This window comes from Podarcis filfolensis (genome assembly GCF_964270895.1).
Source record: "Podarcis filfolensis genome assembly, chromosome: 6".
Lineage (NCBI taxonomy): Eukaryota > Metazoa > Chordata > Lepidosauria > Squamata > Lacertidae > Podarcis > Podarcis filfolensis.
In genome coordinates, this window is record NC_139609.1 from 43,966,304 (window position 1) to 43,988,525 (window position 22,222).

Sequence of the window (22,222 nt, forward strand, 5' to 3'; positions counted from 1 at the left end):
ATCAGAAAACGAAAACACACACACACTACGTATGGTGAGTTTGGAGGGCAAGGAGGCCTTAAATCAGTGATGGCCAAACTCAGCCCTCCAGCTGTTTTGGGACTACAACTCCCATCATCCCTAGCTAACAGGACCAGTGGTCAGGGATGATGGGAACTGTAGTCCCAAAACAGCTGGAGGGCCAAGTTTGGCCATCACTGCCTTAAATCAAAACAGGGAAACATTTGGTATAGTATAGCCTTAGCCAGTTCCCCACACCTGACTTAATCATACTAGTGCATGAAAAAGATGCCCTCAGTTGGCATTTGCTTTAAAAGCATTTCTCAAACTTTTTGAACCCAAGCAGCATTTTTAAGCTTCCTCTTGCCCACACCTCAATATGGGCAAACTGAGGGCTCATCCATACTTTATATTGTGCTGTTTCTAGGCACAGGTCCGTGCTGCATCTGAGCACTTACTTTGGGAAACACGAATTGCCATTTGTTCCAATTTAGCATTAAAGAGCGAGCTTTTGTGGGGAAAGTGCCGGGGTGTGTGTGCTCAGACCTGTGCCTAGAAAGTGAGGAGCATAATGTAAGTGTGGAGGGAGTGGTGGCAGGGCCATTACATGATTTCTATTTTACCTCAGGCTGTAAAATGTTGTGGGCCAGCCTTGCTTCCCCCTAGCCCAGTTCTAGCCCAGGCTTTAAAGGGTATAAAGATTACCGGTATTCTGGGATTCTACTGTCCTTATTTTGAACAGGAAAATTTCTATCTGCTTCCTACATCCATTATTTAATACTGTGGAACCTTGGTTGTCGAACATCTCCTTAGTCGAACGATTCGGCTTTTGAATGCCAAAAACGCAGAACTGCTCCAGTTTTTGAACGATTTTCTGAAGCCGTACTTGCTACGAGGCTTCTGTTTTAAGTTTCCCTATTGTATTGAGGCTTCCGTATTGAGTTTTCAGTTTACATTTCGAAAGTCGAACTGTCTTTCAGAACAGATTAAGTTCGAAAACAGAGGTTCCACTGTATTTTGATGGTCAGTTTTGAGTCAACAGCACCTAGTTTACTTGAGGGTTTTTTTGTTTTTGTTTTTTAAACACACCTCTCATTTTGCATACATAAAGTGTTTGAAGTTTTTTGCCCATTACAATTCTGTGCTGCATACTTTTGCTTCTGCCATGGCAACAGGTCTTACAAGTTTATAACAGGGACGATATCACTACCTCAAGTACCAAATGGGTTCTGAAACCTCTCTTCCAACGGATTGCAGAATGCTTGAAGCGCGCTAGTGTGGAATTGGCTGAGTTCCTGGGCAAATGACTACATCTGATTTATTGTGTGGAAGGAAGACACATTACAGAGCTGCAAAAAATGTGTTAGGCAAAGAATTAGTCTTTCCTAATGTGTGAAGTGGGCAATAATCGGTTGCTGTGCATAAGTCTCTACCACATAGGATTAAGAGAGGAAGATGGTTATTTGGCAGATTGAATAATGCTATTTTTCTGAGGTTGAGAATGGGTCTTCTACCACAGTTGTTGCACCAACACTGACCACCTTTACAACACCTTTAGAGCAGAATGCCAAGCTGTGGCACAACCAAGGCCAAAGGTGTCCAGCATTTTAAGCTGCCACTTTTCACAAGTTACAGAGACTTCAAGCTAAACTCTAGTGCCGCCTGGACAAGTGGCACATCTGTTTGTGTTTGCGAAGGATTACACAAATTGGTTCCAGACTACATGGGATTTGTTTTCAGTGTTTGTCTTCCACATGTGGAAATCTTACTTGTCCCTGTTGAATGAATAGCTTTAACACCCAAGTTGGCACTTTTATCACAACCAGAAAGAATAGCTTTTCACTAAAAAGATGCTTTTACTCAAATATTGGTAACCATATCAGCATACATGTTGAAAGGAAAAGAAAGCTTATATTTGAAGCTTTTAGACTTTGACATAGTAAGGTCTCCCCATCAGACAATCTACAGGAATTTGTTTTTGTTTTTAATTTGCCAGAATTAAAAAAAAAAAAAGCTCTACCAGCTTTAAATGCAGTTTCTTCCCCTCAAAATATATAGGTAGAAAGCACCTCAGTGAGTGGTTCCTTACGTTTTTTCTGCTTAACGTGAACATAGGTCTAGACTGTCGAGAGCTGTACACAGCTTTAAGCAAAATAATTCAGTCTGCTCTTCAGCGATACCAAGCGCCTCAAAGCCTGCACCTGTACATACACCTTCATACTTAGTCTCTTACCACTTAATCACTGTTGCCCAAACACATTAGCTGCTTTCACTGAAAAGTACAGTACAGTATTGTGTCTGAGCTGACATCAGATAACATGGTGGGAATGTGAGCTTGGGAGAGGGTATCTTTGTTTGAGACCCTGTGATGCCCAAAATCTTCCTGATGCAGTGCATATGGAAGGCATTGAGACATTGCTTCTAGCAGTGTAAGCTCCCCACATTTCACTTCCATAAAGAAGCGTGTTCAACATGGAAGTATGGTAGACCTTCATCTTGGTGTTGGATATTGGCATCACATTCTCCCATACGCTTCTGGAGAGGCAAGCCATTGTCCAACTCAGTATCGATGGAGTGGTTGCTGGTTATGGTAGAGCCCAGGACAACAAAATCTCAAATGTGTGGTCATCCATGATGATGCATGGAGTGCTGGTGACATCCTGACCCAGAATGTTCGTCTTTGTCAGGCTGATGATGAGGCTGAACTCCATGCAGGCTTGGGCAAAACAGTTGATGCGTCTCTAAAAAGCTGCCTTGGAGCTGTCAAGGCTGCATCATCTGCAAACAACATCTCTTGGACAAGAACCCGCCACACTTTTGTCTTGGCATGGACATGCCAGGTTGAACAGAATAGAGGTACACATCATCTTCAGTCAAGCTGAAGGCATAGTAGAGCAACAGAGAGAAGAACATAACAAAGAGTTGAGGTGAGAACATAGCCCTGTTTCACACCACTCTTTATAGGGAAGACACCAGAGGATGCAAATTAATACTAATATTTTAGTACTTTGCTAGCTGCGTGGAAGCAGCTATGCTAAAGGGTAGGGTAGAGTTATATTTTTTAAAAGAATCTAGAATTATGCTGGTTGGATAGTGTTCTCGAAGCTACCAGCATGAGTTTGACCAAACTGCGAGAGGCAGTGAAGGACAGAAGTGCCTGGCATGCTCTGGTCCATGGGGTCACAAAGAGTCAGACATGACTAAACAACCAAACAACAACAACAGAATTATGCTGATAATACCCATGTATTCAACTCTACCTCATAGTAATTTAAAGGGGATATCAAGTTAAGCAAATTTTAATTCCACCAGAGCATAACAGAAAATTCAAGCAGGGCCAGGCTGCACTGAATTATAAGTTAAATTATTATCAAAATGATCTTTCGCTAGCTTAAAATTTTGGAACCTGAAGCTTGCGCTTAGAGGCACATGAACTTCAACATGTTGGGTTCCCATCACTATTATCTCTTTAGGAGGCTAGAAAATGAAATAAAGATGTGAGGCACAAACTTCATGTGAATCTGACTTCAGTTGGTATAAGGACACCATCGTTATTTACCAGGGTCAAAAATGTGTGGTCAAATTTAACCTAAGAAAAGTGGCCATCTCAGTTCTGTAATGAATTAAGCAGCATCCCAAGCCATAGTCTTACTGTTGCTTCACACCAAGTTCTGCACTGATATACAGATACCCGAATCATAATATATGAATTTGTGTGACAAAACCAACCACGTTTCCATTTAATTACAGAGGAGGAGACTCAGTCATTTCCTAGTCTCAAGTTCATGTGTCTTTAGATGGAACATGGCTATCAGGTGCCTAAAAATACAATTTAAACTATGCTAAACAGCTGGTTCCTGAGTCCATTACATTCTCTACCTAACAGGAAGACAGGTATTTTTCTGCTGAAACATTCTGTTTATACACATCTGTTTCCAATTTACCATAATATATAGTCTACTACTGAGTACAGTTTCTCTTTTTCCAAGATTCTCATAATTATACAATGCAAAGGCATTAAAAAAAAAAGGATACATATACATATCACACCTGTCAGAGCAGCAGCAGGGAAATGTTTTTGGCAAGAGGATTACTAAAGCACAGAATGTAGAAATGCTTAGGGATTCCAGAGGTATTTCAATGTGGAATAACATTTAAGAGACGCATTTGACTTCTGACCCTGGGCTGCTGCTTAGAGCAGAACAGAAGGAAAAACAACTGGTTTCACTGGCCTACATTGCAGTTTCACTTTTGAACAGCCTACTCCATGAACTGTAACACAGAGGCCTGCATAATCTACATAGCACTGCAGTGGCTTTCCATGCTAACACGAAAGTAACAGTCTGTTGAACCAAATGTTGCATACATTCCAGTGTCATCTGATCTAAACCATGCAACTTCTATGTAATGTGAACTCGGTTATAATCAAATAAAAATTGCCAAAAAACCCAGCTCAAACTGAAGAATCGATTTAAATTTAGTATGGAAGCTTTCAGATCAGAACACATTACTGCCAAACAGAATGACTTAAAAATGAATAGTATTTATATATGAATTTATTAAAGAATTATCAGTTTCCAGAACTCTGTATAGCACAGTTAAAACCAAACAAATGCTTAAAAAGTGCTACCCTTTACCCTTGTAAGCATATGTTAGGGAGAAAGCACGACAATTAAATGTTATTGCAATTAATGCGAACCATCTGATTTCCAATACGATAAAACAACCCTTCATATGGGAATTTGGAAATTCTATTCAATGAAGGCTAGGATCCAAAGAAATCAATATAACTAGTTCTCCTCACCTATGGGAGCTTTGGAGTTCTGTTTCTACAGCATTCACCCACAATACCACCACCTTCGAAACCAGGTAGTGTTTCAAAAGCAGTCTGATATGACAGGCATGTGTGTGTGCCTGTTACTGAAAGAAAGAACGAACCTCACTTGAGTATGTCCAAGCTCTAGGGCCTACCTAAAATAGTTCTCTGGATCCCAGCCAAAGTAAAAAAGTATTTCTTTGAGCTGCTATGGAAGTATTCTTAAGATACAAATGAAATTGTTTAAGAATTGTTTTGCCAAACAGGTGATATTCTCTATCACTCTTCCTACTTTTTAAACTTCACAAGAATTTATGGGAGGCTGATCCCTTGATTTAGATTTTGGGGGGTTGGGGGAAATGGTTTCAGGTGAGATAAAATCAGGGCTTGTTATACATCATGCTGGTGTTAACCATTATAAACAGTTTAAGGCTATGCCAACCACTAATATTTTATTCACTTTGCAATCGTTTAGGCTGATTTATGGAACACAGTGCCAAAATTTCCATTGAACAGAGGCCTCAGGAAAGCTAGAGTTGATCACACCTATTCAGAAAACCTGTCCCATGCTACTTCCAACATCTAGTTCCTGCTTAGTATTTATATATATATATTAAACACGTTGTTTACATCTAAATTGCATCTTGAAGTCGGTGGTTCAAAGTTTAGCTTTGACCGGTTGAAGCTGTAGGTTCTGTAGCTTCATAGCCATGCCCATGTTCCCAGAAATCTTCAATTTGCCTTGAAAGAAAGCCTGGAAGAAATTTAAAGAGAGATTGAATTACATTTTCCAAGTAAATGCTTCTTATTTTTCCTCCTTGGATCACTTCTTCTAAGTTCAAATCCAAGTAATTTGAGAGACTGCCATAAAATATTTTAGATTTTAGATTGCCTTCTCTAAATGCATGCAAAACCTTCCACAGACGACATATATGAAAAAGGGGGAAAAGATCAAATGCATATAGAATTGCATATAGATTAGTCATCTGTGATGACTACATGACTTTAAGATACACAGTGCCCCCTTCTGCATGTCATTGTAGAACATAAACAATGCCCTGACTGTGAAGTGGTGCACTATTGAACACTTGAATTGCAACAAGTTACAGGCCTTGGCCAACTCTGACATGCAAACCAGTGCTCATGGTTTGCTTCTCCAAAACAAACCACAATCAGTAACCCACGAACAAAACTTGGCTTACCATGAGGTGTGAATGCAGCCAATGAGAAAAAGCTGTTAGTTTGTCTAACTGTTCAAAATGGCCAATATGGTGCCCTCCAGGTGTTGTTGGACTCCAACTCCCATCAGCCCCAGCCAGCATGGCCAATAATCATGGATGATGGGACTTAAGTCCACCAAGATCTAGAGGGCACCATGTTGACTGCCACCAGTTTTCAATATTTTGGACAGAAATCACACAGAGTTCTATCACTGGCATTAGTGACCTCAGAGGAGAATTTTCTGTTTGTTCATACTGAAGAAACAATGTTGTAAATCAAGCCAACTAATAAAAATAAAAAAGCCTTTTCAAAAAGGAACATTTCCATCTGCACAAAAGTGACTGCCAGCTAAGTGCTTTGCCAAATGCTTTGGAAATACTTTTAATGAAAATAGCCTGTGTTTGCCCATCTGCAGCAATTCTGATGTGAACAGGTGGTGAATTAAGTCAACCATCATTCAGTCTAAAGAACTTGGGAGGAAAAGGAACACAGGTTGTTCTCATTAGTTTTCTGCTATAAAATAAGCCTGTAGAACAATTAAACCAGAAGGATAATGGCACTTCCTCTGAATTTCACTTACTGTCTGCGGATTCATCTTGCCAGTCATCAGAGCCAGCAAATCAGCGTCAGCCATTGTAATTGTGCAGTCAGCTTTCTTATCTGTAAAAAGCGGACAGATGACTTGAAACAAAACGGTCAGGAAATTTATTTATTTTTTAAAGGACTATTTTAAGGTTATTTTGCTTTCTAACAGAGAAGCCTTAATGCCGATCCGCTCCCCTTATCAAGGAAGTAACTTTTAGCTTCATACATTGCTGATACTGCCGATTCATAGCCACAGAAGCCAAGTTGTAAAATTCAGCTCATTTAAATATTGTCATTGACTTGGATCCAGAAACTCCACTCATGGGACCCTCCTGCCGGAGGAAGTGGGGAGGGAGGAAAATGGAATTCTCTCATATTTCTCCACTCCCCTGCAGATACCTGTGTATCCTGAAAAACTGCTCTGAAAAGCCCTGACGTCCTGCTTGTGAGCTTTTCATGGGCACCTGGTTGGCCACCGTGGAAAACAAGATGCAAAACTCAACCAGCTTTGGTCTTAACTAAGCCTCTGTAGGATCTCAGTCTCACCTGTGAACAGAAGGAGCTTGCTGAAGGGACACTCTGGGTCTAAACCATTACATTGTTATAGGTTCTGGGTGCCAGAGTTTGTGAGTGCAAGTCACCTGTAACTCTTGGGTTCAAAAAGTTAGAATTAATCAAGGTTTGACTGAATGATGGTTGGAGCTTCTTGGAATCCAAGGCTGCAGCAATGGGAGGAACAGGACTCCTTTGGCATGTGAAAGTGTTTTTTCCCCACAGTCTAGACTAAGTTGTATATATGTGTAAATAAACCATATAACATAAAGACCAAAGGGAAAATGGGCCCTGGGGTAAGTGCCTGGAATCCCCTGAAATCTCACACTGCTGTGGAGATAGGAGTGTCAATATCAGTTTCATCTGCAGCAGTAACCAGAACACGCTTCACACCTTTTCATTACTAGTTTAACAGCAGTATCATCCACAGGATTCCATGATTGCAAAATGGGATTAATTTCCTAGTTAAGTGTACATAGGAATGCAGCCTTACTGGCATTTAATAGAACAGGCAGACCTTGTTCTTAATACTGCTGCTCTTTAACCACATGTATTGCATAAACATTTATGGATTGCAGAGAGTTCTTTGAACAGATGCTATCTTGCCAATGTCATTTTTGAGCAATGCAACTGATCTATGTCCAAGGGCAAATCGCCATTTATCTTCACCTGATCCAAAGTCCAATGGAAAAAAAATGCAGTACATATTTCTTTCCCTACAGCAGTATTGGCTCTTTTCAAATGATTATTTTTGCACAATTAATATACAGTTGTTACTCACGTGCCACCCTTTAATTAAACATGTTCCTATTTTGCAACCAAACCTACAGTACTTAAAGTAGTATTACCTTACATTGCAATAAAATATTAATATTTTGTGGTGGCAAAAGCAGTACTGACCTGAGTCGAAATCCACACAGCCTTTACCATTTTTCACATCAACTACCCAAGTTGCTTCTTGACCTCCAGGGCCCTCTTTTACTTTGAAGGCAAATATACCACCAATTTTCTTGACATACTGTTCCCCTTCCTGCAATCAGCATGAAACAATAATATATCACAGACGAAAAACTAACAGCATTTTCAGCTTACAGAATGCATCAAGTATTTCCACACCATGCTAAATGTTTGCATGCTTGGACTGCCCCATGCGCTCTTTTATGGTCTGAAGGCCCAGAAGGACTTTAGTTTCTGTGTCCTTGAACTGCAGCCTAGTCGTCCCCCCATCGCATGCTGTACCACCTCCCCCTCAAAAACAAAACCTCAGCAGGGAATGCAGACGGACAGTGCAATCCCCTGCAGATTTTGAGTGCAGTGGTAGGCAAAACGGTGCCCTCCAGATGTTGTCGGACTACAACTCCCATCAGCCCCGGACAGCATGGCCAATAGTCAAAGATCACATTTGCAGTCCAACATCTGGAAAGCACCACATGGGCTACTCCTACCCCAGGAAGCAAGTCCCATGGAACGTAACAGGATTTACCTCTGAGGCAACACATGAAGCATCGTTTGGTTATCTGGATTATGACCTCTATGCTAAACTTGAAACCACTCAGGTAGCAATTTATTTTGCTTAATTTCCCAACTCCAGATTTCATGCTCAGGCAACAATAAGGCTAAATCAATGACGGCAGAGAATGCAAGCAGAGAAGGTTGGTTTAGAACACTCCTTCTTCGTTACAGGTTTTTTATATGCAGAGCGATGGCGTAAGCAATGTATACAAGCTCTTCCAAGTGCCAAGTTTGAAAAACAGCATTGCACACACTGCTTATTGAGTGTTTTCCCCTCCTTCTATTATTGGAAAAATCGCAGGCTTTCCCAGTATTTTAATTCTAAGCCTAGGAAAATCCATGTAATCTTTCCCCCAAGCTGTTCATATCAGATTGCTGGCATACCCCAGATAAATTGGAAAATTAACTAGGGAAACACTGACACATGCCAGCAACTTGAGGCCAGTGTTTTAAAGCATTTTTCAATGCAAAGTGGCACTTTAAATGTTGTGCTTCTCTTAGAAAACCAGTGGAAATTAAGTATAGGAAAAATTAAGCGCAGGGGTCTCTTAATACTTGTTTTCTTTTAAATGCTATGGGGGGAGGGGGAGTTCCGAGCTTGAACAGAAAGCATAGCAACCAAACGCTCTGAAATTAAGTTTGAATTGCTGCTGACATGCTGAGGCTGCAATCCAAACCCCCTTTGCCCCAGGGGAGAGGCTGAGCCAGCCCGAGATCTGCTGGATCCTCATTTGCCCCACTGCCATCATCACATGATGGTATCAGACGCACTCATGGCATCAGCTTTAGGGCCGGTAGGATTTGTCTTCCCTCTCTCCTTCCACCCTGGCTGGTGTAAGCAACTGAGCTACGGATGCAGAAGCGGCTCCACCATTATATAAAGCTGCTGCCTCGGGACTGGAATTCTAACTAGAGTTTGAGAAACCTAACTTAGAGAACCCACGAGAAACTTAACAACTATCTGCAAAGCAACCATTTGCTAGGGCCAATTCATAACGGACAAAATACCTGACATAGCATTTTGCAAGCTTAATCTCTGGGGGGAAAGTACAATAGGGATAATAGATAAGAATGTGAAGAATGGTTGGTTTTATGTCAACGCATAATGCCTGCCAGAGGACACAGCTCACCCCCAACTCTTGTGCATGGTGGAGTCTGCCCTTCGTGTAGCCTGTAGGGAGATGGGGAGCTGGATCCAGCAGCTATGCAACCATGTCAAATACTTCTCATGGCAGCAGAATGTGCATATGCAAAATAGGAGGGATTCTTTGTAGATGCTCTCTCTCTCTCTCTCTCTCTCTCTCTCTCTCTCTCTCTCTGTGTGTGTGTGTGTGTGTGTAAAGAGGCTGCCTCCAGGGGTAGGCTATATGCTTTTATGTGGGGCCCCTCCCATGGCAAAAGTTGAATTCTCCACATATAACCCAATTCCCATACCTCCCAAACTTATACTTTTAAAATTGATTAGTGACACTCAAACCCACAAAGGGTTATTTTAGTATGATGCCTGCTATTGCACAAGTTGCAACAGCTGAATTTTTTTAAAAAGCTGTAAAGTTCAAGTTGTACATCAGAGGCTTCAGTCAGCTATTATCTAACTAAATACAAAAATCACTATGTTGTTGTCTTAGGACAGAATTGTGTCCTGCTTTGGACAACCTTCTTTTTGTGGGTAAGGGGGCAGGGAATTATTGGAAATAAAAATGTTCAACGACTATTAATTTGATTTTTAAGCGGAACAATAATTGGCAAACAAGTTTGTTTCAAGGAAAGTAATTGTTTGCATGTTTTACCGTTAATCCTTTGCCAAAACATGAACTGCAACGTTGCAAAATTATTCCATAAACATGTTTTGTTACTTTACATACCTCTTGAAGCTTCTTTTCAATTTCTTTGAAGACAAAACCTGCCTTAAACCCATCCACAGCTGCCCTGGTGGGAATAGCTTGGATTTGCCTATTCCTGAAATGGGAGAAAGTCACATAAAGATTTGTTAAGCTTACCTGAGTGACTGTAGCGCACACCCCAAAGTGTATTTTGTGTACCCATGTGTAAGCATGGGAATGTCATCTCTTTCAATTATTTCAAATTGAAGAACCATAGATGTCTTTGTGATAAAGTGGGTAGACAATTAACATGACCCAAGAAGTGTGGTAAGGGGGTAACCATGACTCCACTTATATTTTTCAGAATACTGCCCACATGCAAACAAATAAGGGTCACATCATCAAATTCTGCTGGGGGTTTTGAAACCCCTCCAGAATCCCACGGGGGGAAAGGACATTAAAAGGAACTGAACTTCTATCATCCATGTAATTCAGAAGGGTGGGGAGATATTTCTCTAGTGCTTGCCCTTGCACTCACTAGAAACACAGATGAGAGAGGCATTTTGCATATTCCTTTCACCCTAATATGAGCATTTTGCTTTTTTGGAGAAAAAAACAATACACCAATATTGGGTGTGGGGACACACAATTCTGTCTGTTCACACCACATAAGCGAAATCCAATTTTCTATATTGATTAAAATAATTACTAGAGGTAATCAATCTCAGCATAGTAACTTTAACAGTAAACAGTAATTATGGCAAGTGTACAATGAAACTCTGGAACAAAGTCACCTCTCACCTAATTACCCGCTATTAACTCCCAGCTTCAGTTGCATAACCAAGCTGCATAATCAGGGAAGATCTAACAACATGATTTTGCAATTAGATAGCCAGAGGCAGCTACAATACAAGCAAAATCTAACCGATTTTATCTTCTGAAAAAGCACTTGATTTAGATGTCTGAAATTCACATTTGGTAAATCACCGTCTCTGAGCCTCATCTTCCTCAGTGGATTGCTGTGATGAGAAAATGCAATCTATCCTAAACCCTTGGGAAATATATCAAGAACTTAGGATAGATTGCATTATATATGTTGGGAAAGAATCTAAATGCATCAAATGTTTAAAGGTTCATTTTACTAGTTCAGCATGAGAAACACCATATATTGTGCTATGATGAAGAGACTTCAGCAATTATATGATCCCAGGACTATTTAAAATCCAGAACATTACGCGTGGAGATAGTGGCCTCAAAACATAAAAGCAGTCATGATAGATCAGGCTAATGGCCTGAGCCTGTTCTCTCAGTGGCCAAAAAGAGGACTATGGGAAGCCTAAAAACAGGACCTTACTGCAACAGCATTCTCCACAACTGTGAATCCTAGCAACAGGTATTCAAATGCATGCTACCTTTGACAGCGGAAGAACATAGCCTTAGCTACCATCCTCCTCCTCTTTTAAAGCCATCCAAGTCTGTGAGCGTCATTATATGTGAAGGTCAACTTTTTCAGTGTTTTCATCATACCTTTCAAGGAAATATCCTCACACTATGCTACATCTTTGGGTTTCAAGTCCCAACTTATAACTGCTCCCCAGCCATTCTTTTAACCCTTCCATGCTTGCTTTTCCGGTAGACCTTGGTAGCTGATTGCCCAGACTGTGGAATACCTTAGATAGTCAAGTGTCGTTTTAAAATTAAAATTTTCCTGTTGTAGTAAGGAGATTTCTGGTGGATTTGTTTATTTACCGTAAACCCTCATTTTGGAATGTTTTTATCTGCTAAGCTTGGTTCCATTTCCAAGCTGTTTTATTTATTTTAAGGAATTGTTTTTGTTTTTAATTGTTGTTAAGGTGGGAAATGCAAATGTATTAGAAGGGTGGAGTGTATGTTTTGTAAACAAATTATAGGGCATCAAAAGAACTGATTTTGTATCATAGGCCAGTTCTTATTCGGGCAGCCTGCTATGAACTATAGAGTAGCCAAGCCTATATTCCAACACGCCTTCCAACATTTGTGCCATAAAAGAGAAGCATTTGTGAATCAATAAAGAGAATTATTAGCATAGATTCCAGAACTAACATTTCAGAGGGCTGAAGAGCAAGTTCCTCTGCTCTAAAATGCAAAGCAGCAAAGCACTTCTGTGGAACAAAAGCCTGCAAATCCACTGTTATGAATATTGTTAAACCCAGTTTTGAAAGCGAGAGATCTATAGATGAAAATGGAGACCAGACTGCATGCACGTGCACGTGAGTGTGCAGAAGTGTGTACTAAGGTGCAAATGTGAGTCCTTAGGAGAGGCCAGCTGAAGACTGGCAATTACTCCCACACGTAAGGGCTTTCCAACCCTGAAAAGCCAAACCCAAACAGCCTCCGCTCAAAGAAACCTTTCATTAATTTGATAGCAATCAATAGTGTTTCTTACTCTTGCTCATATGAATTAAACGTCTCTAAATAAGTTTATCTTCTAGCGTGGGTGGCTCTCACTTGACTTGAAAAACATTTCCAAGATCCCACTGAATCTCCACAAAACCCAAGTTGGAATACAGAAGGAGGAAAATCCAGGTTGCAGTGTAAAAATACACGACAAACACCTGTGACTTGCTTCACTATCAGCAAGAAAATCTACAAAAGAATTTATGAAGCTTAGGTATATTTCCTGTAAGCTAATTTTAATGGCTTTTAATGTGGAACCTTTAGGATGTTATTTGAATCTTCTCAGCAGCCAAATAAAATAGAAACCCACAGGCAGTGAACTGTGAGTAATTTGCAAGTCAATTTCCTTACTATGTATGCAGAAGTATTGAGACATTTTTTTAAAAAAGCACACACAGTTTATAGCCCTTGTCTCCATTGCCTGTTTTTAGTTTTCTAAATCGTTTTGAAACTGCCAGCTCTGCACATTCCTTTAACTGTTGTTTACTTTTAAGTTTTTGTTTTCTTGTTTCAACATGGAACCAGACTTCAGAGAACATGATTAAGACACAGCAATTCTACCCATAACCAAAACCACAATTAAAGTTTCCAGTGGCTGAAGAAACCAGAGTAGCTAGCCCTAAAAAAATAAAATGCTGAGCCACAGATTTGTATTTACAAACAATATCCTGCCTGCTATAAAGAAACAAAAGGACCCCCAACTTTCTCCTTGTTTAATTAATTTGGTATTAAAGCAGAACACACATGCAGAAATAAGCCACTAAGATCATGCAACAGGACATGGGATTTCAAACTATTTAGTTCTGTATGGCAGTTGTCTAGATACGATTCTATATTCAAAGTAAATGAGATAAACTGAGTAAGATTACAAACAATAGGTCTGGAAAAGAGGGTGCACACACACACAAATTAAAAGCTCACCTTGCAGCCTCAGGAAAGCCCATTCTGTACAGAGTTATAACCACAGCACCTCCAAGGCCCAAGTTATGCTGCAAAGCAACCTTTGCACAGGGAACCTGCCTCTTTCCGGCTTCTCCTCTTAGCTGCCAGCAGAGTTCAGCACACTGAGCCAGACCTAATGCATCAAATGCAGAGAATGTAGATCAAGCTGTATTATAAGAGCATCATGCTGTTTCACTACGCCCAGCCGAGAGGAAGCAAAAGGAAGTGGGTCAAATGTTTGAGCAATCAGAATGAATCCTTTATGCTTAAAGGATACATTAAAACAACACCTATTAACACGAGCCTTTAAACAGTAAATGTTTCAATATATACCGAGTGACTGGGAAACAAAATGCTGTCCCAAATTTCATGTGAGGCTGGATCGTAGTATATTTTTCCTGTTTATTAAAATATTGGAGCTCAAGGCCAAGCCTGTACATGTTTATTCAGAAGTAAACTCCGTTTTGTTCAATGAGCTTCACTCCTAGCTTAAATGTGCATCAGATGGAAGTCTTAGAAAATGCTCCAAACAAGTTTTTAGTAACTTCAAAATTTTAAGGTAGATGCCTCTTCTTGCCACATATTTCAGAACAGCTTATTTCAGACACACAACCACAAAAGAAAGCATAATAAAAAACACCACCACCACCAATAAAAAAACCAGACTCTGAATAAAGCCTCTGTATGGCTTAAAGTTTCCTCTAAAAGTTTTCCTCAGAAAGCAAGCCTTCTGACTCACAGCAGGCTTGGAGTTGAGGTATTCTTTAGAAAGCATTTTTCAAGACACTGAGGCAGCTCTAGTGAATATAATCTAGCTAATACATTGTTTTCCTAAGACGTCCTATCAGTCTCCTTAGGTTGGATTCTTAAACAAATTAATTCCAAAGCTTGTAGTCCTCAAGATACATAGTTGAACGGCAACTTCCACTACCCCTGAGCACTGGCTACCCTGGAATCTGGCATGCTCAGCTGGGCCACCACAGTTTAGCCACCCTTGCTGCAAACAATAGATCTGCCACTTCAGCTGTGATCACATTTCAGCTTTTTAGGGGTAAATGAAACTCGGCAATGAGATGTGGTGGTCCAGGAACCTCAGATTTTTTTTTTCATTCCCCCCCCCCTTTTTTTAAATTAAAGATTTTCTTGTTTTACAGAAGTATGTGTATTGTCTCTCGTATTTTTTCCATGTAACATTTTTACAAAATCCATTTCATTTGTTGAGACATTAGGGGGAGAAAAAAAAGAGGTGGAGAGGGGGAAGATGGGTGGGGGTGGGGTTGGGTGGCGATGTTTCTATTATGCTTAATGTATGTAGGGTTTGGTGTCAGCGTTGCTTGTGCTGTTCACTTGTGTTCCTTTGGTGGTGAGAGAGGTTGAGGTTGGCCTAGGGTGTGGTTGTTTGTGATTGGCTGTGGTGATCTTTGTTTTCGTGTGTGAGTGGGGTGGGTGGGTGTTTTGGATCAGGTTAGCCATATTGATTTGTATGCTGTTGGTGGATTATTGTCATTGTCTTGTTGGGCTGTGTATGTGATAAAGGGGAGCCATACCGGGGTAAAGGCGTCTTCTTCTGTTTGTCCCCGTGTCAGTTTCAGTTTATTGGTTAATTTTTCTAGTAGGGCTGTTTCCCATACTATTTGGTACTTTTGGTCCATGTTACTCCTGACAGGTCTCTCCAGTGTCTGGTTATGGTGTTTCTGGCTGCTGAAAGTAGGTGGGTTATGAGTTCTTTGTGGTATAAATAGGCATTGTTGTCTTGGAAGATGTTTAGTAGGGCCAATTCTGGGGTGATGTCTAATACTTGCTTAGTTATTTTACATATTTCTCGTGTGGCTGTTGTCCAGAATAGTTGGATTTTGGGCACTCCCACCACATGTGGAGGTATGTGCCTGTGGAGGTGCACCCTCTCCAGCATTTTGGTGAGGCAGGAACCTCAGATATGACACACCCATTGCATCTCTTTCCTCCTTACCGGCACCTGTTGCAACCCCTCACCAATGCTGCCTGGTCATTTGTTAGGAAGAAAACTGGTGGGCGTATTAGCAGGGAGTGCAGCCGCTCCTTCTCTTCACTGCCATACTTCATTCACTTGCCTGCCCTGGGCTACAATAAGGGTGGGAGGAAGCAGGAGGAAAAGCAGCAGCAAGGACTCTTGGCTACAGACCCCCTTGCAGAAGAGTGGGCCTTTCCAAGCACTCAGCCATGCCAACCGCTGGCATGGACCCTGCCAAGAAGCACTCCAATAACGAAGTGTCAATCAACCCAAGGGCCATTTATGCTAGTTTATATGGCAAAACACACCATCAATTGCTAATGGCAGGAAAAGCCAGCCAGCTGAACATGTACTCCCCTTCACAGTTAATAGTGCTGCAATGTATTTTCCTATTTAAAGGTTTGTTTTGTAAACTCAAGACTTGAATTTGATCCAAGTTCAGGATATGTGCAGTCCATTTAGAGTCCTCCTATATGTCACAGATAGCCCTTCTAACCTCCTAAATCCTATTCTGTGTCACAGTGCCTGCTCAATTTCCACTGAGATCCATTAGAGAGTCAAGGCTATGCCAATGTCAGTCCAGAGCTTTTCAAGTTCACCTTGCAGGATGTAAGACAGTCACCTCTTCCAAGACGAATGAGGAAATCAAATAGCTGCCTTCCAAGAACCACCCATAGAGCCAGAATGCAGCTATTAGAACACCCAAAGCAAGTCTGCCTTCTCATAGTAGCTCACAAACTAGGCTCTCGCTTCTTGAAGACATCCAGCTCTATTCCTGGCCAGGATGTGATCTCTTTCAGGACATCAGGAATAGGAAACCTGTGGCCCTCCAGATGTTAGTGGACTTCAACTCCCATGAGAGTTGGGATCCAACATCTAGAGGGTCATAATTCCCCACCCTTCAACTACACAAGTGGAGGGTATCTACTATAAAGACTAGAAACCAAACCATAATAACAAAACAGTCAAGATGCTACTGTGTGCTGTACGTCCCATCTCTCAGGGGGGAGCCCTTAGCTCTCAGGATGTTGCCAACAGACTAGCTCAAGGAGGTGGAGGAAGAAAACCCTTGTTTGCACAGAACTGCAGGGCTGAAGTCCAACTTTCTGCACACCAGCAGAATCCTTGACACCCTTAACACTCCAGCCCTCAATGTTCAGATTACAAGGAGGCCCAGTAAGGATGCACAGAAAAAATTCTTCCATGCCAGAGATCATAACGAACTAGTTCAAATGTATGGTTCAATATTTTAAAGGGCTGATAAATTAACTGATAAATTCCTGCCACCACTTTTGAAAGAACAGATAGTAAATTAGAGGGCTGCATTGCTTATTGAGGAGGTAGACCGCAATCTACTATAGCACAAGAGTCCAAAGAATCCATGTCCAAATTTAAGTTATTGTAGTAATGGGGAGGGGGGCAAAATGTGACATTTCTACTTTAGACCTTTCTACAACTTCCTATTAAATTTTAAGAACTTGGCTTTCTTAAAAAGAAGTTTCCAGTATTATTTTTACAATTTTTATTATCACTGTTTAAGGTTGCTAGTCACTTTACACCACTGTCTCAAAGTAACTTACAAATAATAGAAAGATATGCAATATATGAAAAACAAGTTAATTTAAAGCAAAGCACAGTAATCAGGCCATAACAACAACCCTTCTATCTCAGATCTAACCACAGGTCTAACCCCAAGAGACAGCCCTCAAAAGGATGAATATATACCCCACCAACCGCTGTAAAGATAAACAAAATACTCAAATGCCTGGGGAAAGAGAAACATCTTCGCCTGTGGCCAAAAGGATATCAGTGTTGGTGCCTGGTGAGCCACCCTGAGGAACAGCGTTCCACAGGGCTCATGGCTGCAAAAATAGGCCAAAAATAGGTGGAAGAAATGATAAACAATCTAAGTTAAATCGCCAGGAGTCCCAAGTCTTGAAAGTTTTTCCAAAACAAAATCAAATCATATCTTACAGCAATCTTTAAAACAGGATTAACTCTAGAATAAGCACAACTTTATCCATCCATGATGTCCATGAATAGGGTGAATAGGATGGAAACTGGAGAAACATCAGCATTGTGCTGAAACTCATGCAAAAAGTCACAAATTATCTGCAATGTTTCAGTTCATTCTGAGTTCCTATTATGGGCTGTGCTTTACTAATAAACCAGCTGTGGACTTCTCAGTCAGTGTAGACAATGCTGAACTAGTTGGGCCACTGTCTGATTTTCTCCCTGAAACAAGGGCAGCTTAAATCTGCTAAAAAGCATCACATTTTTGATGAAGAGTTTGCAAGAGCTTCAAAATGCTAAAATTTTGGCAAGCAGATCAGTTTCTGTTTAGGATGAAAACATCAAACACGGATGTGTGAAATTTTTTCCCACTGCTATTCCATGGGTGGACTTGTGACAGAAAGAGACATGATACATTTCTCAGTGACACTCAGGAGAGTGGAAAACAAAGGTTGGTATTCAATTATTGCCTTTCATCAGTGCAAGGATTTCCATTTCTGCAGGGGACTTCCTTGCCCTCAATGTGTGCCCCTCTGCAAATCTGCTTCAGATGGTTGGGGATGAGAGGGAAATAATACTCCATTAGAGAAGCAGAAATCATTGCATTGCTGGAATTTTCACTGAGCATTACGTTGGACTCCACCCAAATAAGGATTTACCGGCCCTGTGCTTTAAGAGTGCAGTTTGATCCATGCCTACTCACAAGTGAAATCCCACTGGGATTTACTCCCAGGTTACAGAATATAGGACTGTAGTTCAGGAGTACCTGGAGACTATGGCAGGCGACAAAGTCTCTGCAATTCAGCCTTGTCAAAATGGCAGATCAGCAAATCCAGTAGTTACTAGCAACTGTTCTAAATCAAATAAAAGGTGGCCTAATAAAAACCTCGCTCAAAGTAACACACAAACATGTTTCCCATATGCAAATACTAAAAGCACTAGATAAAAAGATTACCAGTACATTGAGTTACCTGTGGCACCCAGTGGGTGTCCTTTTGAAATCAAGCCGCCACTTGGATTTATGACCCATTTTCCACCATAGGTATTGTCTCCTCGGTCAATCAGCTCACCAGCTCCTCCTAAAAGAGAGAGAGAGAGAGAGAGAGGATAGATTAATAATACGTGCATCTTAAATTAAATCCCCTAGGTACACATAGATGTTATCTAGTTGAAAGGATTATAAGACTCGCCCTATTCATCAATATAAGTTGTTGAGCTCCTCTCTTAGCACACAGGCTTCCCATAAGCATCTGGCGCTGAACTGGATGGGTCAGTGGTCTGATCCAGCAGGCTTGTTTTATGTTCTTACATAAACTTGTCCAACACACATGATCAGATGTCAAGCCACACTTCAATTCACTGTTCTAATGCAACTTATGTTTTTGTTTTTGGGGTTTTTTGCGTTAAGAAAAATCCTAAGAGGCACAAAGGTTTGCATTAAGTTCAATAAATCTGACACTCTTGCAGTTAATACAATGTAATAGCGGAGAGATGAGAGGACTTCATTAGGCATTATGGCATAATGGCTTTAATTTGAAGCATATAGCCTGTGATCCTGCCACCAAGTTCTTCTTGGAAATAAACCTTCCAGCAAAAAATATTATTTCCGAGAAATGTTACAGCTAAGCCTATGGAAGCCTTTCTGAGAAGCAGAAGCTTTGGGAAAGTTCTCAACCCTTTGCCTGCCTGTCACAATTAAAAACCCTGCAGGGAGAAAACTGGGACGGAGGAGCAACAGGCAGGAAAAAGGTTAAGCATCCCTTCAGTCCAAACTGGCTCTGCTCCAGGTGATCCACTCCCAAAGCAGCTTTGTGCTGGGGAAAACAATCACATGGCATTTGTCAAGGATGCAGAACTGAGGGTCTTTGGCTGGGATTAGCATTGCCTATGCAAGATGCCACATCATCAACAACCTACGCAAAACACAGAGTACAAAGTGACATGTGCACTGAACGAAGTGCCATTTCTCAACAATTCCCAGACACTGAAAGGACCAAACTGACATACTCCACAGAATGCAGGGAGAAAGGATTAATGGCTGGCAGAGGATTACAAAGCCAACCATTTTAAGATAACTCACCATCAACATAGGAAAAGAGGGGTGTTTATATATTGATAAGTATAGAAAATATCTGAGCCATACTGGATGCTAATACCCCAACTTAAAGGGGAGGGGGAACCACTGATGAGTCACTGACTAAAAGATACTTGAAGTTTTGCTAAGAAAAATAGATGCAGATCATGCTTATGTAGCCTTTTCTGTTGGATTCCAAGTGTTCTCCTTTATTATGACCACATACCCCCCTAGTGGCATGAAGAGGAACAACATTCATAATTGATTTTTGGTAAACGGTAAGGGATTATTGACCATAGACCTAAGTATATGCAGGTCATATTGAACGTGACAGGCAGGAATAATTCTGCAAATGGCAGGTGTGTGTTTATGCCTAATCGTGTCTCCCTAGTCCAAATTCACTACTCTGTCCTGAACACCATACTAGCATAGTGCATATAAGTTGCAAAGGTTGCTTTCTGATGCCCTCGCAAGCAGCCTGTCAGCCCCACAAAGATTCCCCACGAGAGATTGTGGACCTCTATCTCAGAAGGTTCAAAATCTATGCTATAAATCAAATTAGGATTTTTGTCTTTGCTTTGCATTTACTTACATAGAATCTCATTTGCCATTTTGTTGCCCGTTCATCCAAGTCTGGACAGTTGGGGATTTTTCTATCCTGAATCATTTTGTGTCCTCTGCAAGCTTAGCTAGAGGACTGGCCATTGCGAACTACAGAGCATTTTTAAAAAGTTGAATAGAACTTGTCCTAATTACGGTTGGGGAGCAATTTGATTCAGGCCTCATTTAAAATCTCATCTATTGAATTCTCACTTTCCAAAGCAATATGCAAACTGCAACACAGCTATCTTTTGAAATTCACACCTCTGAATTTTGCTATGCAGTTTTCCAAGCAACATTTGTTACAAAAAGGGAAAGTGTGCATAAAAATGTACTGTGAAAGTAACACAAAAATGCATTATATTAAGTGAAATCGTTTGCAAAAATATTTCTACAGTAGTCAAAACAGCATAGAAAACGGGTTTATTAGGAGAAAATTGCACTAAAATACTGGTGAATTTTAATGAGGATTAAAAAAATAAGTCACCAATTGCTGCAAAATGTGGAGAACTAAATTTAAGTCTGGAAAAATGAGACACTAAGAGAAGCAAAATTCCCTAGTCTCAATACAGACCCTGGGGAAAAGCCCAGTGTGCAATACTCCCTACTGCTAAAGCTACGCATTATTCACAACAAGAAAGAAAGAGTAAGAAGAGAAATAAGCCCAACTTCAGGAAGCATGTGGGCAGGGCCTCAGGCTGTATGCTTCTGTCAACTTACCTTTCCTCCAGGGGTCAGCTTTGAGGAGTTAACTGGGGACTTAAGTGAATTAAACTGTAGGCTGGATTGTGCCCAATGTTAATATTTAAAGAATACCTTCAGGACAAAGTCCCAGAGCTTCGTAAGTTATTAATTCATTAGCAGAGAAACAGTCATGAAGTTCTATCACGTCCACATCTTCTGGTTTCAGGCCTGCTTTTGAATAACATCTTTTTGCAGCCTCCTTTGTCATATCATACCCAACCTATTAACAAAATATAACAGACTTGTATTAGAACTAATAGTTCTTATTCGCTCAACTCCTGTCAAAGTTATTGCTTCGCAAATTCTGAAAATCCAGGACATACCCCATCATTATAATACTTGTGACAAATAAATGGCCTGCACAAATACAAAATGTCAGTATCCAGACATTTCTCCAATCAAGGGATGCTGCAAAAGCCATGTGTGCCACATTAAGATCCTTGGCAGAAAGATGGGATATGAATGTAGCAATAAATAAATTATTCTTTTTAGCCAGTGGGTCTCAAACCCTCGGTGAATTAGAAATGTCACTTGCATGCAAAGACAGGCTTGGGTAGATTGAGCGGACAAGACAAGAAGGTGGTTTCTGCACGTGCTGTAAAGGGAAGTGAGGGGCAGATGGGGCTTGTCAACCTGGGAAGGTAGGCCATACGAAAAGGAAAACTCTGACCCTAAAGCTCTGCTGTCTTGCAGGACATCTTCAGGAGAAGAAAAAGCTAAGAGTAAAGCCTACAAAAAGTGCAATCCCTAAGACAGGTGGATGGCGCCTTGCACACCTCCTTCCAGCAACTCCTGCAGTCAAGCTGGTGGAGCTCTGCTCTCCTTTGGACCCCTTTGGACACAAGGGGTCTTGTTGTCTAGGACCTCCATACACAATGCTTCAGGCATGCACTAGGGCAGGAGTCAGCAAACTT

At 40.9% G+C, this 22,222-nt stretch overlaps 1 protein-coding gene across 2 annotated transcripts in view; it reads right to left on the reverse strand.

Annotated features, from left to right (window-relative positions):
- Positions 1–4,538: 4,538 nt before the first annotated feature.
- The window catches only part of SCP2 (sterol carrier protein 2), a 28,298-nt gene continuing 10,614 nt past the window's right edge, over positions 4,539–22,222 (reverse strand). For both annotated transcript variants that reach the window (XM_083619476.1, XM_083619477.1), the window contains exons 10-16: positions 21,381–21,528; positions 18,862–18,969; positions 13,867–14,020; positions 10,552–10,645; positions 8,075–8,204; positions 6,618–6,697; positions 4,539–5,570 (exon numbers count right to left, since the gene is read on the reverse strand). In XM_083619476.1, coding sequence (XP_083475602.1) covers positions 5,475–5,570; positions 6,618–6,697; positions 8,075–8,204; positions 10,552–10,645; positions 13,867–14,020; positions 18,862–18,969; positions 21,381–21,528 — 810 coding nt within the window. In that variant the 3' untranslated portion in view covers positions 4,539–5,474. The remainder of the gene's footprint in view (positions 5,571–6,617; positions 6,698–8,074; positions 8,205–10,551; positions 10,646–13,866; positions 14,021–18,861; positions 18,970–21,380; positions 21,529–22,222) is intronic.